We start from the raw sequence: 15,926 nt of genomic DNA, 5'->3' as shown, positions 1-15,926 counted from the left end.
GATGCCACGAAGATTATCATATCTACATGAAAGGAAAGGAAAATGAATGTGATGCACACTAGAAAAGATACCAAGCAAGAGGATGTGCGCAACGTCGCGCTCGAAAGTCTTGTCTATGAAACCAAACCAACCCTAGTTCCGTGAGGAGGAAGACTCTCTTCGGTCGAGGGATGGATGGACTAGTGCCGTAAGGATGAGTGATGCTAGAGGGAAGTAGATCAATAGGTGCCGCTTGCTTACTACAGTGACAAGGAAATCAAACAAAGTAGTGGCCAGTCTCAAGAATGGGTGAGTCAAGTAAACTTGCCAGTATGCCGGGAAGCCGGTAATGCGAGGGTATCTCCAGTCGAAAGGATGCCGGATCCAACTAATACGGCTACGCTTGAGGTGAGGAAGAAGAGTGCTCCTACTCCTACTTCAGCTTCTAAGAATAGGCCGGCCCGGTGCTAACTCCACCTTCCGGACTGCCCTTCATCGGCACGAAAGTAAGATTGGACATGATAGACGGAAGCAGAATCGAGGCAGTATCAGTTTCCAGGTTTCGAGGAAGGAAATGAAATGTCCGCGGGGCTCTCTTATCTTCTTAAAGGATGAGTGTGTATACAACCAACCTATAATACGTATTTTCGAGGTTCCTATGCTATGGTATCCAGGTTCCCGTCAGGGAAGGGATAGGGTGCCGTGTTTTCCACAGAACAGTCTGGTGGAATCCAGTGGTATATAGAAGCTCTGTGCCCTTCTCTTTCTCCTGCAGCAATATGAACTCAAAGGGATCCTTTCCTACCCGGGACAGCTTCATAGCTCCTACCTTGACTCTTGATTTGCGCAAGAGTGCTCGTCAGTGATCTCCATTCACAAAAGTGGAAAGGAATGTTCCATTGCCACGAACAATATGGGCTTTCTCATGGATTCCCCTTTTTCTTCTACACATTATACTAATATAATTGGATTGGGAATTCGCAGGAATGGGTATTGAGAGGAGGATCACCATGGCCAAAACAGCTCTTGTCAGCGACAAACTCTATGATTTGCCAATTCCAATCGATTTGCATATCAGCAAGCAGGGATGAGCACATCTGGAAACCTTGACTTCCTCTGGATGCGGACCAATATATGCATAAACCTTCGTTGGCTGGGTTCTCGTTTCTCATCGAGAGTGTTGAGACTATCTTTCAAGGAAGCTTCCCAGCATGACCTTTCCCTGAATTGGCGTATAGTGAGGTGAGTATCCGGGTATCATGACAACTCCAGTCAAGCACTGGGCAATACCGGCACTTAGATGGATTAGATGACTTTTGATGATCTGCCTTTACTCGCGGGCACTGGCCACTTACAGAACCTATACATTTCCAAATAGGAGATGAGAGAGCCCTTGATCCGGCGCATGACTCTCACGAATGAGAAGCTCAATAGCCATCTATCTAGAGAAGGAACTAATGCCACTGATAGGAAATCCATAGACCGTACGCCCACTTACCACTCTACCACTTCAATTCCATGACGGACTTCACCGATACCTAGCTTGAGAGAGATCGATCACTGGCATGTGGCGTATATTTCCGAGAGAAAGAGGACTTAAATTCACCTTTACCCCTTCTATCACTAGAAGTAAAGTTCGATGAGCTCTTAACGGAGCTATGCCTACTTAAGTATAAGTGTGTGTGCTATGGAATAGTGCCGAGAATAGGTGTCTTTCACATGGAGTGCGCCGGGAATAGGTGTCTTCTTAGAGGTGCCGTGACTGTGGGGTGCCGGGCCGGGCCTATCCTCTATTTACGAGAATTTAGGAGCAGGAAATAATATAGCTAGTGATTATCCAGATCTAGATGAGTAACCTTGGGAAGGTCTCCGCTTTCTCTTTATGTGGGCCTATTCTATCACGCACGACTAGAATGCGACGAGCAGACTTCAACCGGCAAGCAAGCAAATACTTCTCTTCTTAAACCGGTCTTAGTATTTAGTATAAGGGAGGCAGGTCAGAGAGTTGGGAGCTAAGGGCGTATGGTCGAGAATGAATGGGTCGAGTTGAATGCCTTGCCATTTCCGTATTGATCTGCGTGTGTCACATGGATTTTCTCATTGAATTCATAGCCGGCGGATGCGAGACACACCTCTTTCCCAAGATGCCTCAGCAATATATCAGATATGGGCTTCCTTTTTCTTTGCTATTGCTATGGGAATTCATACTTTGATTAGCTTAGAACCGACTCTTCTATTCCGTATAATCTATCCTTGCTATATAGGATTTTATGCTCAGTCATTTCATTCATTCTATCGAGGGTGCGGAAGTCCTGCAAATAGCGGATCAACTCTCTTCGAAGGATAGATCCGATGAGTATGTGAATTGGTTCGTGGATCGTAGTCAAACAAGTCTTTATGCCAATGGGAAAACGGAATTGTCCATAAGAAAGGACCAGAAAATGCACATTGAGAATTCGGAGATTTCCTTAATTTCGAATCATTGTGTCCACTTTGGGAAAGATAAATTCGCAAACAGGTACTGATCCATTTGGTTAGCTGGATAGGAGCCGCACACGATCATCCTGTGAAATATTCTAGAAATAACTGGACCACCATACAAGATTTTATGCAGAGTCCGCCAAAGTCAAAAGACAGTAGGAAACCCCGGAAATCAAAAGGTCTCACTAGAGATTCCCACAAACAAAAGAGAGATTAGGAAGACCGCTCCTTTGCGAACTTGGATGGCATGGCATTTTCAGCAATCTGTTTTGTGGATGATATCCTTCCATACCAGGAGGATCTGCTGGAGAATCAAGGGTCCATTCCAATAGACATAGTGCAAGAGAAGAGAATTGGGTGACTTGAATATGCAGCAATTTGCCCGGCTATGGATAGGCAGGCATTCCTTTCTATGGGCCACCCACTGCTCCTAATCAATAAATTGCTTTAGGACAAGAGTCATGTGTGACCAGATTGGAAACCGAATTCCATTCCTGATGAGAAGAGAAACTATCTGATATTCCTCCTATTCCGGAAGGTTTTCTAGCCACCTGCTTAGAGATTTGACGGACTACCAATCCAAATAGCAGTCAAGAAAGAATCCAAGTTGCAGTCAAGATAGATGGAATGGACTAGGGCGCAAGGAAAGAGATCCAGAACGAGACCGATCATTCATTCCCTCTTTCTCTGGCCAAGCTATTCAACTGTCGACTATTCTCACTCCCCTGCCCCTGCTAGACTCAACTCACACATATCGACTCCACTGGAGAACCTGGGACCGGCACACTCAGTTGAGATGAAGTCTGTTGACTGCCGTTGATTCTCTATGTGCTCAGGTGCTTCAAGGGCGCGACTACCCGAATAGAGATTGTCTAAGGGCAAAGCAAAGGTTCCGCCTCAGGCTTCGATCACATGGAGGAGGGTGTTTGTGCTGCAAGGGAAACTCTTTTGGCGGGTCTGATCTGGCGCATTGGAGATGGTTTAAGCACAGCAAGTTTGGGTGGACTACTGGATCCCAAGGTTCGAAGAGAGAGAAATTCCCTAATCGGCCTAACTCGATTGTGAGGGATCTACGGAAAGCTGATGGGAAGTCATGGGATGAGCAAGTAGTGCGGAATGTGTGTCTTCGTTGTGATGCCGACGATATCCTTAAGATAGATTCTTCTACCGCGGGGGAAGCTCCAAGGACTTAAGTAAGCCAACTTCATCCGGTATTGAGGAGTCCGTCCCCCAATTTCCCACGCCTCTTCGTTCTCCCCATTTAGCTAAGTTATGAGTTCGCAAAAAAGAAATCTGATTCTAGATCGGGTTGGAGTCGAGTTGCCAACTAAAGGCCCAGTCAAAATAACCTACTGGGTTGAAGCTACTGGTATAAGACCCGGCCTCTCTACTTGGACTATCCTATACGTTACCCGCTTTAAAGTGCCAGTCTTCTCATCTCGATAACCAATCCAGGTAAGATTAGATCCATGCTTATACGAACTCAAGAAAGTAGCCCTTGCCCTGAACCAGAATCAAAGCAAACTCAATCCTCACAACTTAAAGGAGAAACTAGGAAATAGAGCTAGATAGGCTCTATACACGCTCGAAAAATCATAGTAAAATATAGAAGTGATGAATGCTGTGAATATTCCTTTCTTCTCCGTAAAATTGAGTCTATCAATCAGTCCTTTTCTGAACTGATTTCTATAGCCCTGCTTCCCTCCCGCAATCGGAGTGAAACTACCATAAAATAAAAGGTTTGTCTGGAAAAGAAATAGTGCCACTGGCAGCCACTATATGAGTGAGATAGACTTGATTCTTTCTCTGGCTGTAGAATTGACATAGAACTAGTTTTTCTTCCCAAGGCCCAATTCTTAATGATTGAGGAAATGCACGCTCACATAATGGGAAAATCACGTATAATCCTTACGAGAAATCTCCTACTTTCCTGGAAGTGCGCCAGTTCGAGAAATATCGTTGATAGAATGAATGCTCTTACGCGCTAATGAATGATGACTTATTTAAAGAATTTCTTGATATCTTGCAGAATGGTTTTCATGCTAATCTGAATGAATTTCAACTTATGCGCTAAGAGAGACTCTGGTGGAATCAAACCAGTCTCTTGGGAAAATAAAATAGATGGCCAATGAGGTGGAGACAAACTTAGAAATGGATGGATCTCTTTGTCAGCTTCTTGTTTGAGAAAAAGAGTAGTGACTCGCTGGATTGAGATTTCTAGGAAAAAGAGTTGCGAACGAAATCCTACACTCCCTGTAGGTGGGGCTGGGCGAGAAAGGGTCCCCTCTGAAGCCTATAAGTTAGTAAGCAGGCCAAATATTCCACCGGGGTCTTTCTTAGCAAACTCATTGATGGCAGTACCTAACTAAAGAAGAATAGCGCTCTTTCTTTCTTTCAATTACGTTTCTTGAATGGTTCTGCACTTAGATCAGTCAGTACACACGAAACCCTTTAATCAAGTGAGTGCCACTTTAACTCAGCTCTTTCCTAGTGATCTTGATTGTCCCTAGAAGCATCTCTTATTTTCATATAGAAATTCCATGGTTTTGTGGTCGACTGCACAGTTGAGAGAGAAGTGCTATTGATTTAAAGAAATCCTCTTCTAGATCGGGTTGGAGTCGAGTTGCCAACTAAATGAGATCACAGTAGGTTAGCCTCTGCAGTCGAAACTATCTATGCGTGCGATAAAGTAAAGTAAAGTCGGTCAATCGATTAAACTATTTCTGTATAGGGGCAGCCGGGCCGTATTAGCAAGCGTGACGTGCCGGACTGACCCAGCACGTCTTTCTTTCCTGGCAACAGAAGATGCACAAAGTGGTTTCAGTAGCACTACCGAGTTCGCATCAGCGATTTTATCACCAAACAAGCAACGGATTGAGCAACTAGCGCTAGGCGCATCCTCTTGCTTGGAATCAATGGGTTTTGTCAATGAATTAATCTAATCTACCGGCATCGGAGGGAGCTGGAGGAAATAACACTTTTTGATGGACGGGAGCGGGAGGGAGTCAATTACAGAAAGAGTAGAGACGGATATGGGGACTGTAGCTCCGACCATGTCAACTATGATGCTCTCGCTGCTGCCAGTCCTTTCACCAGTGAATGCTGTCATGCGCTACTTCCCGAACCTCCGTGTCTAGGTCCTGCCGAAAAAGACTGCAAATGATTTACCATCCATCCCACTCATATAGGTACGTTATCGGATTTTTCGGATCGGGAAATGGATCGAACCGCGCGAAATGGTCGCCTCGGAATACAGTACAGGGCGCAACGGAACCAAGGTTCTTTGTTGGCGTGTTGCGTAACAAGGGCAAGAGGGGGTGGAAGCGTTCGCCGACTTTGATAGGCAACGCATTGCAAGCAAATAGAGCAGAGAGCTGACCCTTAGTTTCTATTAGAGTCGCGAGCTTGTTGTAGTCGGTCCTAAAGGGAAAACCTTGCAGCTTACTTGCTATATCCCCGCGTCCTTGCACGGCTCGTTTTCTTCGAGCCCTGCTTCTCCCTTCCCCCTCTCCCCAGGAACCGACCGTTTGGAGTATAGCCAAGTGGTAAGGCATCGGTTTTTGGTACCGGCATGCAAAGGTTCGAATCCTTTTACTCCAGAGCATACTTACTTATTCTAGTTCTAGAAAAAAAAAGAAAGTATCATCCCTAAATGAAAGTAGATTTACATTCTTATTCTATTTCTAGGGGGAATGTTGAGGCAAACTTACGATGCTGACAAGCTGGTTAGGTGCCGAGTTGGATTAGACATCGCAGGTTTCAGTTTAAGAATTGGGAAGAGGTTAAGAACCTAGTGGAATCCACTGCGAGGGGAAGATTAGGGTAGATGAGTACCGAGCGGAAGAAGAAACCTATCACGGCTAATTCCGTGGTTCAAGATGTGGTTTCCTGTGCGTACCTTGAGCTGCTGGAGGAAGAGGACGGGTGGGATGCCTGTAGAGAAGTGCGGTCAGAAACCAAACCCATTGACTTCTTATTGTTCTTTAGGGTGAAGTCAGATTCGTAAAACAAGGCAGCAGATAAGCTAAGGCGATACATAACTCTCCTCAGTTTAGAAGACGATATCTTTCCCCCTTAAACCTCAAGGAAGAGAAGGGCTAAGCATATACCAGTGTTTTCCCAACGGCACGAAGCGAATCTTGCAAGCCCTACGCCTAGATTGATATTCACAAGAACTACTACGTACGGTATTCACAAGAACAATAAGTTGAGAGGAGGAGCAATAAAACAGGACGAAAGCAGTGGGAAGAAAGCGATGCCCGGGCGATGGTAGTACGAAAAGCTCGACTCCTTTGGATTCCGGATTAGAAGTAGCTCCGGCTGCGGCTAGAAGGCAGTTATCATAATTTGAGGATGATGGATCAAGCTAGATCGTATTATAAAGGAACGAGGCCCATCTATATCTATATCTATAGTAGGTGGGTCCCAGCTCTTTTTTTCACGAGGGTCAGTGCTAAAGCTCCTAAGTAGTCCACTATACAATAAAAGAATCGAAGCCAGAGGAAACAAGTGAAGGTGGATCAGCGATTCCTGCTCAGGTGGTTCCAAAACTATAAACTATTCCTCTACTCGCTATGCGAAAAAAACCTGATAAAATAAGTATAGTCTAGATCGTACTCATGAAACTCATATAAGAACAAGGTATTGAAATTCATCTTTACAGATCGGAGGAAGAGTAGGTTATTCAGCCCGAGACTCGAGATGATCGATCTTGAAATGAGAAGAGAAGGACCCACCCAATAAATAAACTATTCCAATGACTTTGTTCGCTTCCCCTGAGGCAACGGCTGTACTCGGCACACAGACCTGGCTTATGAGCAGGATTTTTCAGCCAAGCCAAGTGCGTATGGTTGCTACCTGTATTCTGATAGGCCACTTAATGACACTGGCTCCCAGTTATTGACTTATGAAGAATGGCTTCTCGATGGAAGAGAAACAATAATAGGAAAATAGGAAGCTGCAATCAGAACCGGCTAACTAGACAAAAGGAGAGAGATTGGCTCAGTTCAGTAGGAGGAATTTCTACCGATTATTGAGTGGTTTGTTTCCTTTCCCCTGAAAGGTAAAATGGTTTATTTGCACCTGTAGTGGGACACCTCTCCCAGCTCCCAGCCAGGGTTCAAGCAGGAAACTATGTTAAGGAGCTGATCCGAATACAGATACAAGGCCCCCACTCATCACAACGAACGGTGAGCTTTCCCACTAGCCTTCACAGGAGCAGCACAATCATGGCCAAAAACAAAAAAAAAGATATCGTAGTACGAGAAAACCAATGGCATTTCTCTATTCTAAGTCTAAGTCTAAGTAGTTTCTTCTTTTCTTTTTAGAGGACCTGGCCAACTCTAATTCCAATGCTGCAATCCTATTGGTTTACTGAATGAGGGTGGGTAGACCGAAACGCTGAAGTGTTGTTATTTACTTCCTTCGATAACATAGATTGTCCACTCTTATGCCCCATGCATAAAAATGGCTTGTGCTTTAGAATAAAAGAATAGAAAAAAAGTAGGTGGATCGGGATCGCTATTACGAGTATTCGAGTTCTTGTTTTCCTTTCCTTGGAAAGGGAATTATTTCATGAGAAGTGCACCGGTAGAAATTGGACTAAATATGATCTTGATCCATAGCTCGTCCACTTTCTTGATAAACGACTCGATGCATTGCATTTTCTCTTCCTTGCCGCTGAGACATATCAAAAAGATCTATTACTAAAAGGAGATTGGGATCATCCTGTGGTTACCGGATGATGGGAATAACTAAGCAGAAATTAGGAAATGAGCACGAAATGTCTATAAATGAATTTTCTCATTATTTGTTATTTCCGGGTCTTTTCGTTGCATTCACTTACAACAAGAAACAACCACCAGCGTTTGGTGCAGCACCTGCATTTTGGTGCATTCTTCTTTCTTTCCTTGGTCTTTCGTTCCGTCATATTCCAAATAACTTATCTAATTACAACGTATTAACCGCTAATGCACCTTTTTTTTATCAAATCTCAGGGACATGGTCTAATCATGAGGGTAGTATTTTCTCATGGTGTTGGATCCCAAGTTTTTATGGATTCCTTTTTTGTTACCGGTACCGGGGTCGACCCCAAAGCCATAATGTCTCAAAACGCAGAGGCTATAGAGAAACTTTTATTTTTTCCTTTGTCTCGAACTTCGTGAAGAACTCCATTCTATCTCTCCAACAAAAAAGTGGAGCTGCGCCCCAGTTGTACACTCCCTTCGTTCGGAGAACCCTTGTTGATTCTGAACTTCGTTCGCAAAGTAAGCGTCCTTTTAACGGGCCAGCCCTTTTTAATGCGCCGCTTGACCCAGTTTTGAAAATGAGCTTTGCTCTTCTGGGCGCTGGGCGCTCCCGTGGTTCGCGAGAAGGAAAAAGGACTAATCTTTTGTTACATCTGGCACGAGATGAAAAAGAGAGAGCTTCGTCTATCGATGAACAGCAGATTGACGGAGCTCTTGGCATTGCTTTGTTTTTCTCTCCTTTCCTATCAGCGAGTTCCGATCCTTTTGTTCGAAATTTCTTCGTTCGTACCGAACCGCTTGCAGAATCAAATCCTGTTCCACAAGATCCTATATCAGCTATACATCCTCCTTGCATTTATGCCGGAGACGTCGCCAGTGCTATGGGCTTTGGGTTATGTAGATCAAAAATGATGAATGGGATTGTGGCACTCCACTCGCCGCCAATGCGGAAGGATGCCGCCGAAAAGAATGGAACGCTGCTTCGCTCTGCTGGATGCGTCGGATCCCATATAAGAAGCTCGCTCTTTACCCGATCATTCAAACATTTTGTGGGCGGCGCGCCTGCTCTATTGTTGCGTAGCAATAGAAGCCTGCTTCGGCGGCGCTTTTTCGCCTTCTCTTCGCTCTGGACAGGAGCGCTAATGGACACGGGGAGGGAGCAGGCGAAGCGTGTTGTCGTTCGTAATGGAAAGAAAGACACCACTACTTCGCCTCTTTGTTGGACCGCCGGCGCGAACACAGTGGTCTCTGACCAGGACCAGGAACCAATTCGAATTTGGATCTTGACATGTTGGTTGTTTTTAACCGTAGGCATCTCGCCAGGAAGTTGGTGGGCTCATCATGAATTAGGTCGGGGTGGCTGGTGGTTTCGGGATCCCGTAGAAAATGCGTCTTTTATGCCTCGGGTATTAGCCACAGCTCTTATTCATTCAGTAATTCTACCCCTTCTTCATTATTGGACCTCGCTTCTGAATATTTTGACTCTTCCATGCTGTGTCTCAGGAACCTTTTCAATACGGTCCGGATTGCTAGCTCCCGTTCATAGTTCTGCTACAGACGATACACGAGGAAGATTTTTATGGCGGTTCTTCCTTCTAATTACAGGCATATCTATGACTCTTTTTTACCAGATGAAGCAGGTCCGTAGAACCTATAAAAAAGAGATGGTTGTGGCGCGAAGTACTCTTGTGCACCTACGTCACCCGGCTCGCGCGCAACCCCGCCCCGTTATGTTATGGAAGAATTTAGCTTCTTGCTGGGCTGGTTATTCCGAGCCAGCAACTGGCTGGCTGCCGGATTTCGTCCCGTCCGTAGCGCTTCGGAAGTCACTCTGGCGTGGCGCTGCTGGATACTTCTGATCAATAGGAATAGGAGGAAAAAAAAGCTTATGATGAGCATCTATTGGAGTCGATCATTTCCAAGATCTAATTCGAGTTTCTTATTATGTAGTGGAAACGCCTTACAATCTTCAGTTTTACGCTTACGCTTAAGGGAAGAAATGTTCTTGGTGGATGCAGGCCTTGGTACCCCAAAAATTTGTATGCAAGATGAGCTTACAGGACTGCCAATCAAGCGAGCCACCAGGTTTGAGAATAAGGTGGGATCCAAGAATGTAGTGGCTGGTGAATCACTGATCAAAAAGCGGATTTTTGAGAGATTCTTCATCGATCTAGTGGCCGGTGAATCACTGATCAAAGAGCGAGCAGCCGCCGGGTTTAATGATTTTGTGGGATCCCTGGATGTAGCGGCTGGCGAACCGCTTCTTCTTCCACAAAGATTCAGACAAAACCGAGCTTGGATAGAACTGAAGAAGATTTGGCGAACGAAGAAAAAGGTAAAAGGGTTTCAAATTAATAAAATAGAAGGAGGTTATTCAGTAGCCATCGCAGGTTTCATTACTTTTCTTCCATTCAAAGCTAAAAAAATAAAAAGGATAGCGAATGCTCGATTCGCCATTGATAGCTTTATCCCTAAAAGGAGGGATATTGTGATAAGGCAGATTCAAACAAGAACTTAATGACAAGATAGAAAAAATTATTAATAATCCGAAGCCCACCTTAATCCATTTTGTTGAGGATCTTGCACTTATTCCGGCCCTATATTTACATAGCCAAGAAAGGCTCTGGTGATCATGCGTGACTGCGGAGCGCCTATCGCCCTGGCACGGCACTCAAAAATGCTGGGTTGGGCCAGCAAGAAGACTTCGACTAGGGAGACGAAGAATGGAATTGAAGAAGGCAGCATAGTCTAAGATAACAGAATGGAACACCAACCAACGAGTAAGTGGTGGATTTGGATGGAGTCTCGCAGAAGAAGAGTACGCGCGCTAGCGCGCCCCAAGACGTCAGTCCTTTTTCTGCTTGCTGGCCAAGGTCAGTTTACTGAATCCCTTCCAAACACCAACCCAATCTCCATTCCTTGATGGGAAATGAGCAAGACCATATGTTTCTAAAAAATATAGCCCCTATATAAACCTAGCCCTTACTACCCGAACTTCTGACCTTCAAATAGGACTAACTGCCCGAACCCGCTTGCTTATCTTCTACGATCTAATTAAGTTAAGCAGTGGTTATTTTTTTTTTAAGTGACTAGAACTTCTATTAACTACTATTCTAGCACCCAGCTGTGCCATGTGTTTATTCTATTTTGCAGGTATTCCTTTGAATAACTCATCTTTTCAGGTAAGAAAATTGGAAGATCTTCTTAGTCATAGTCAGCCTATCTGTATTCTTATCCTATAGTGCGGATCCAATCAGATTTTATGAAGCCAAGGCCTGACATCCATTGTGGGGATTTTTATCGGGAGACATGGCCTGGTGGTTTCTGATCGAGATTCCTAATCAATAGGGCGAAGAGCTCTTCGCATGATCTGGTCCTACCTTTTTTTTTCTACGCTATTTTTTTTCCCCTTCTCGGCTGCTGTCCTTACTCCGGATAAATTGGAACACATTGATTCCGTTCGTTCCTGCCCTTCGCTTCAGGCCATAGTGCTTCTGAATTATTTCTATACCCCTTTGATGATGCAGCCTCTGACTCTCGTGGGTAAACTCCTACTTGATTAGTCAGAACTTCTCTGTCTCAACTCGTGGACCTATCTATCTTCTTCTTTATAAGAGATAGGGGTTTGCTATTCTCACGGATTGCTCATATTTATTTACCCTACCCCATTTCAAAGTTTGTGCCTTGTTTCAGCCCGCCCTTCCTTCATCTGAACCTTCCAGTACTAATCTATCTTTATGGGGAAGACCCCTCATCTGACCTCCGAGCTACCCTGTCAATTGTAAAAAGTAGTTGAGTCGTGTCTCGCAGGAGCAAAAAGAGTGAAATGAGGACGTAAGCCCCCCACCCCAGGTCTTCCTCTTCCTTCTAAACTAATTGCTTTCGCTTGACTCTTCCAGTAAAAAAGTATACTGAGTGGTTGAAGGAAAGCGAAAAGGAATGGCTTTTTCATGTACCAGATCCGGTGAGCCAGACATCAAGCAAAAATGGACATACAATCAAAGAGTAAGGAGCAGTTATTTGCCGGGTGGATTGATCAGAGCTGCAAGGGGAGACTCGGTTATGGTGCGATAAAGAGCTTGCTTCAATGCTCGGATTCAGGTAGAAAGTAAGAGCAGTAGCATATTCATAGGAGAGCTTTGTACTTTAAATTAGTAGTCCCGGTAGTTGGAAAAAAGCTCTGAATACAGATTCAAAACATCAAGATAGGTAGTCCGATCATTAGTTGGCCAGTCATAGCAATTTAAGTAGAAAGCTAGCTTCGGGATCAGATCATTCAACTAAAGCTGTCAGGCCGGGTAGGCTTTGAGGAACATTGGGGGTTCCTTATGTTGTGACTGAGCAGATATGTCTATTGTGCCCGGCAAAAACGGATTTGCAAGGAGTTTGCCAAAGGCTTTCTCATTCGGAAAAACAATTCAAAGTATATTTCCCTTCTCCATTCTCTGCTCGGATGATTGCCGCTTGTGTGAATTTCATTGCTGCGGGTCCCGCGTGTGCTCGAATAAGATTGTTTTAGGATTCTATTTAGTTGAATTTATTGACTCCGCGGTGCTGGTTATCGAGTTTATGGCGCCGCCGACCATCCAATCCAATCCAAAAAGTAAAAGATGGCGTCGGCATTTACTTATTATGCTCTCTTCTAATATAATAGTGGTCCCCCAGGTTGGTATTCAGGTTGTAAAATCCTGATAGGAAAGAGTCGACTGTTAGACCTTGTTTTTGTAATGGCCTATCTTCTTTAAAAAGCCGAAAGATAAGGATTTCTAAAAACTTTTGCGTTCCGGATGCTGGTCTCATGTTTGATCTGGTAGCGATTAAAGAATGAATCTTGCTCTGGCGATCATGGTGGGATTGGTACACCTCTATACGCTGTAAAATGAAGGTACTCTTTAGTTCATGCTACGACCGCCGATTGTTCCTGTGACCACACGCCGTACCAACAGAAAACTATCAACCTATCGGTATGGTTTGTTGTTCACGTGTTATGATCTCGCTCATCAGATTGTTCCCCCCTCCCCTGGTCAATGGCGGTGAGTTGATTGACCAAGGCCTTCCCTTACGACGATGGAATTTCTTCCATCGGCAAGACTTTGTTTGTCTCCTTCAACTTTAATGAAAAGCCTAGTCTCTCGATACTAACTAATTAGTTAGGAGAGGTGCTTACTTTTCTTTTGTAGTTAAGGATTCATACCCCATCCCATTCCTTTTTCTTTTCAAAGAAAACCTTACCATTTGAGTTTTGGGCCGCTGTTACCATTTCCATTTCCGGAACCTAACTAATACTTAGTTGTTTCCATTTCCTCATCTGGTGATAGATCCTCATCTTCTTCTGGCTCAAATCCCTTTTTCATATCCAGGGCAGGCTTTAGGTACGCTTTAGTTTTAAATCATTAAAGATATGCTCGACCTCGTTTATGTCCATGGTACCATCGTACGTACCTTCTACTATCAACCAGATGAGATAGGGCTTTGAAAGGTCAGAGTCAGTCTCCTCTTTCTTTTAGGTCGTTTAGCAGTTCCCCAACCAGCTTTCTCCCCGAGAAAGCCTTCCTGAGATTAAAAGAAAAAGGTTTGAAGGTGGGATCAGTGATAGTTCGGAACCAGCAAAGGGAGGCTGAAAAGCCGTAGTGCTAACGCACGCCCTGTAGTTTTGAAGCAGGCTTCGACAGCTGCGAGCTCCGCGTCGAAAAGCGAAGCGAGCCGCGCTAGCGCGCTACTCTTCCTTTATGAGATGAGCGAGACTCTATCCAAATCTACTGATCTAAGAACTCCGCGAGCGAACTGAGCGAGCCATGAGGCGCCTATCGGCAAGGCTTGGAAAAGCCTTAAGTTTAGGCTTAGGCTCCCTTCCTTCACTGAACTGATTCACCCGGGTCCAAACCTGCTGAGCTAGCTAATTTTTCCTTTACGAGATCTCGGCTCTTCGGAATGATTGGAGAGAGCCCCGCCTCCTCTTGGTTGGTGCCGGGCCCGGGACTACTTCCTGAAAGAGCCTTTCGTTCGGGCCGGCAGGAGGGGCCCTGATCTATCAATTGAGGGAGCAAAAAACAGGCTTTGCTCCCCTTTTTTTAAATGAAGAAAGAAAGAAGGGTCGAAGTTTAGACCGCTCACAGTAGTTCTACCCATAGAAAAGATCATGAAAGAGGCGATCAGAATGGTACCCGAATCCATTTACGATCCCGAGTTTCCAGACACATCGCACTTCCGCTCGGGTCGAGGCTGCCACTCGGCCCTCAGACGGATCAAAGAAGAGTGGGGAACCTCTCGCTGGTTTTTGGAATTCGACATCAGGAAGTGTTTTCACACCATCGACCGACATCGATTCATCTCAATCTTGAAGGAAGAGATCGACGATTCCAAGTTCTTTTACCCCACTCAGAAACAGTTTTCCGCCGGACGACTCGTAGGAGGTGAGAAGGGCCCTGACTCCGTCCCAAACAGTGTACTACTATCGGCCCTATTAGGCAATATCTACCTACACAAGCTCGATCAGGAGATAGGGAGGATCCGGCAGAAGCACGAAATTCCTCTTGTAGTGAAAATAAGATCGGTTCTATTAAGAATAGGTCGTCGTATTGATGACCAAGAAAAGTATGGAAAAGAAGCAAGCTTCAACGCTCCCCAAGACAACAGAGCCCTCATAGTGGGGAGGGTAAAGAGCATCCAACGCAAAGCGACCTTTCATTCCCTTGTTTCGTCGTGGCACACCCCCCCCACAAGCACCCCCAGGCGAAGGGGAGACCAGAAAACGCCTTTCGTTTTCCCTCCTTCCCTAGCCGCCTTCCTTAACAAGCCCTCGAGCCTCCTTTGCGCCGCCTTCCTCATAGAAGCCGCTGGGTTGACCCCGAAGGCCGAATTCAATGGTAGAGAAGGCTTTAATAAGAATTTGGCCATGAGAGACCTTCTTAAGTATTGCAAAAGAAGGGGCCCGCTGATAGAGCTGGGCGGGGAGGCGATACTAGTTACCAGGTCAGAGAGAGGCCTGGCCCGTAAGCTGGCCCCCTTTAAAAGCCATTCCTTATTAATAAGGATTTGTTACGCGCGATATGCCGACGACTTACTACTGGGAATCGTGGGTGCCGTATTTCTTCTCATAGAAATACAAAAACGTATCACCCACTTCCTACAATCCGGCCTGAACCTTTGGGTAGGCTCCGCAGGATCAACAACCATAGCTGCACGGAGTACGGTAGAATTCCCCGGTACGGTCATTCGGGAAGTCCCCCGAGGACGACTCCCATACAATTCTTGCGAGAGCTGGAGAAGCGTCTACGGGTAAAGCACCGTATCCATATAACTGCCTGCCACCTACGCTCCGCCATCCATTCCAAGTTAAGGGACCTAGGTTATAGTATCCCTATCAAAGAGCTGACGAAGGGGATGAGCGGAAGAGGTCGTCTACTGGACGCGGTTCAACTAGCGGAGACTCTTGGAAAAGAAAGTCCCCAAGTTAGCGTATTATGGGGGACCGTCAAGCACATCCGGCAAAGATCAAGGGGGATCTCGTTGTTGCATAGCTCAGGTCAGAGCAAGGTGCCATCAGGCGTTCAACAGGCAGTCTCACGATCGGGCATGAGTGTCCTGAAGAATAAATTGTATACTCCCTTTGGTCGGAAGGCGGCGGGGGAAGGAAGGGGACACTGGGCGGGATCTTTCAGCAGCGAATTCCCCATACAGATAGAGGCGCCTATCAAAAAGATACTCCGAAGGCTTCGG

The 15,926-nt window shown here is 45.4% G+C and overlaps 1 protein-coding gene across 1 annotated transcript in view; it reads left to right on the top strand.

The window, feature by feature from the left end:
• The first annotated feature begins 4,222 nt into the window (after positions 1-4,222).
• The window catches only part of LOC118475790 (probable cytochrome c biosynthesis protein), a 12,938-nt gene continuing 1,234 nt past the window's right edge, over positions 4,223-15,926 (top strand). The window contains exon 1 of the mRNA XM_035963970.1: positions 4,223-15,926. This exon is cut by the window's right edge and continues 1,234 nt beyond it. Coding sequence (XP_035819863.1) covers positions 8,201-10,066 — 1,866 coding nt within the window. The 5' untranslated portion in view covers positions 4,223-8,200 and the 3' untranslated portion in view covers positions 10,067-15,926.

The sequence above is a fragment of the Zea mays genome, unplaced genomic scaffold, assembly GCF_902167145.1.
Source record: "Zea mays cultivar B73 unplaced genomic scaffold, Zm-B73-REFERENCE-NAM-5.0 scaffold_66, whole genome shotgun sequence".
Taxonomy (NCBI): domain Eukaryota; kingdom Viridiplantae; phylum Streptophyta; class Magnoliopsida; order Poales; family Poaceae; genus Zea; species Zea mays.
Note: the sequence above shows the minus strand (reverse complement) of the source record. Positions and strands in the feature narration are given on the sequence as shown.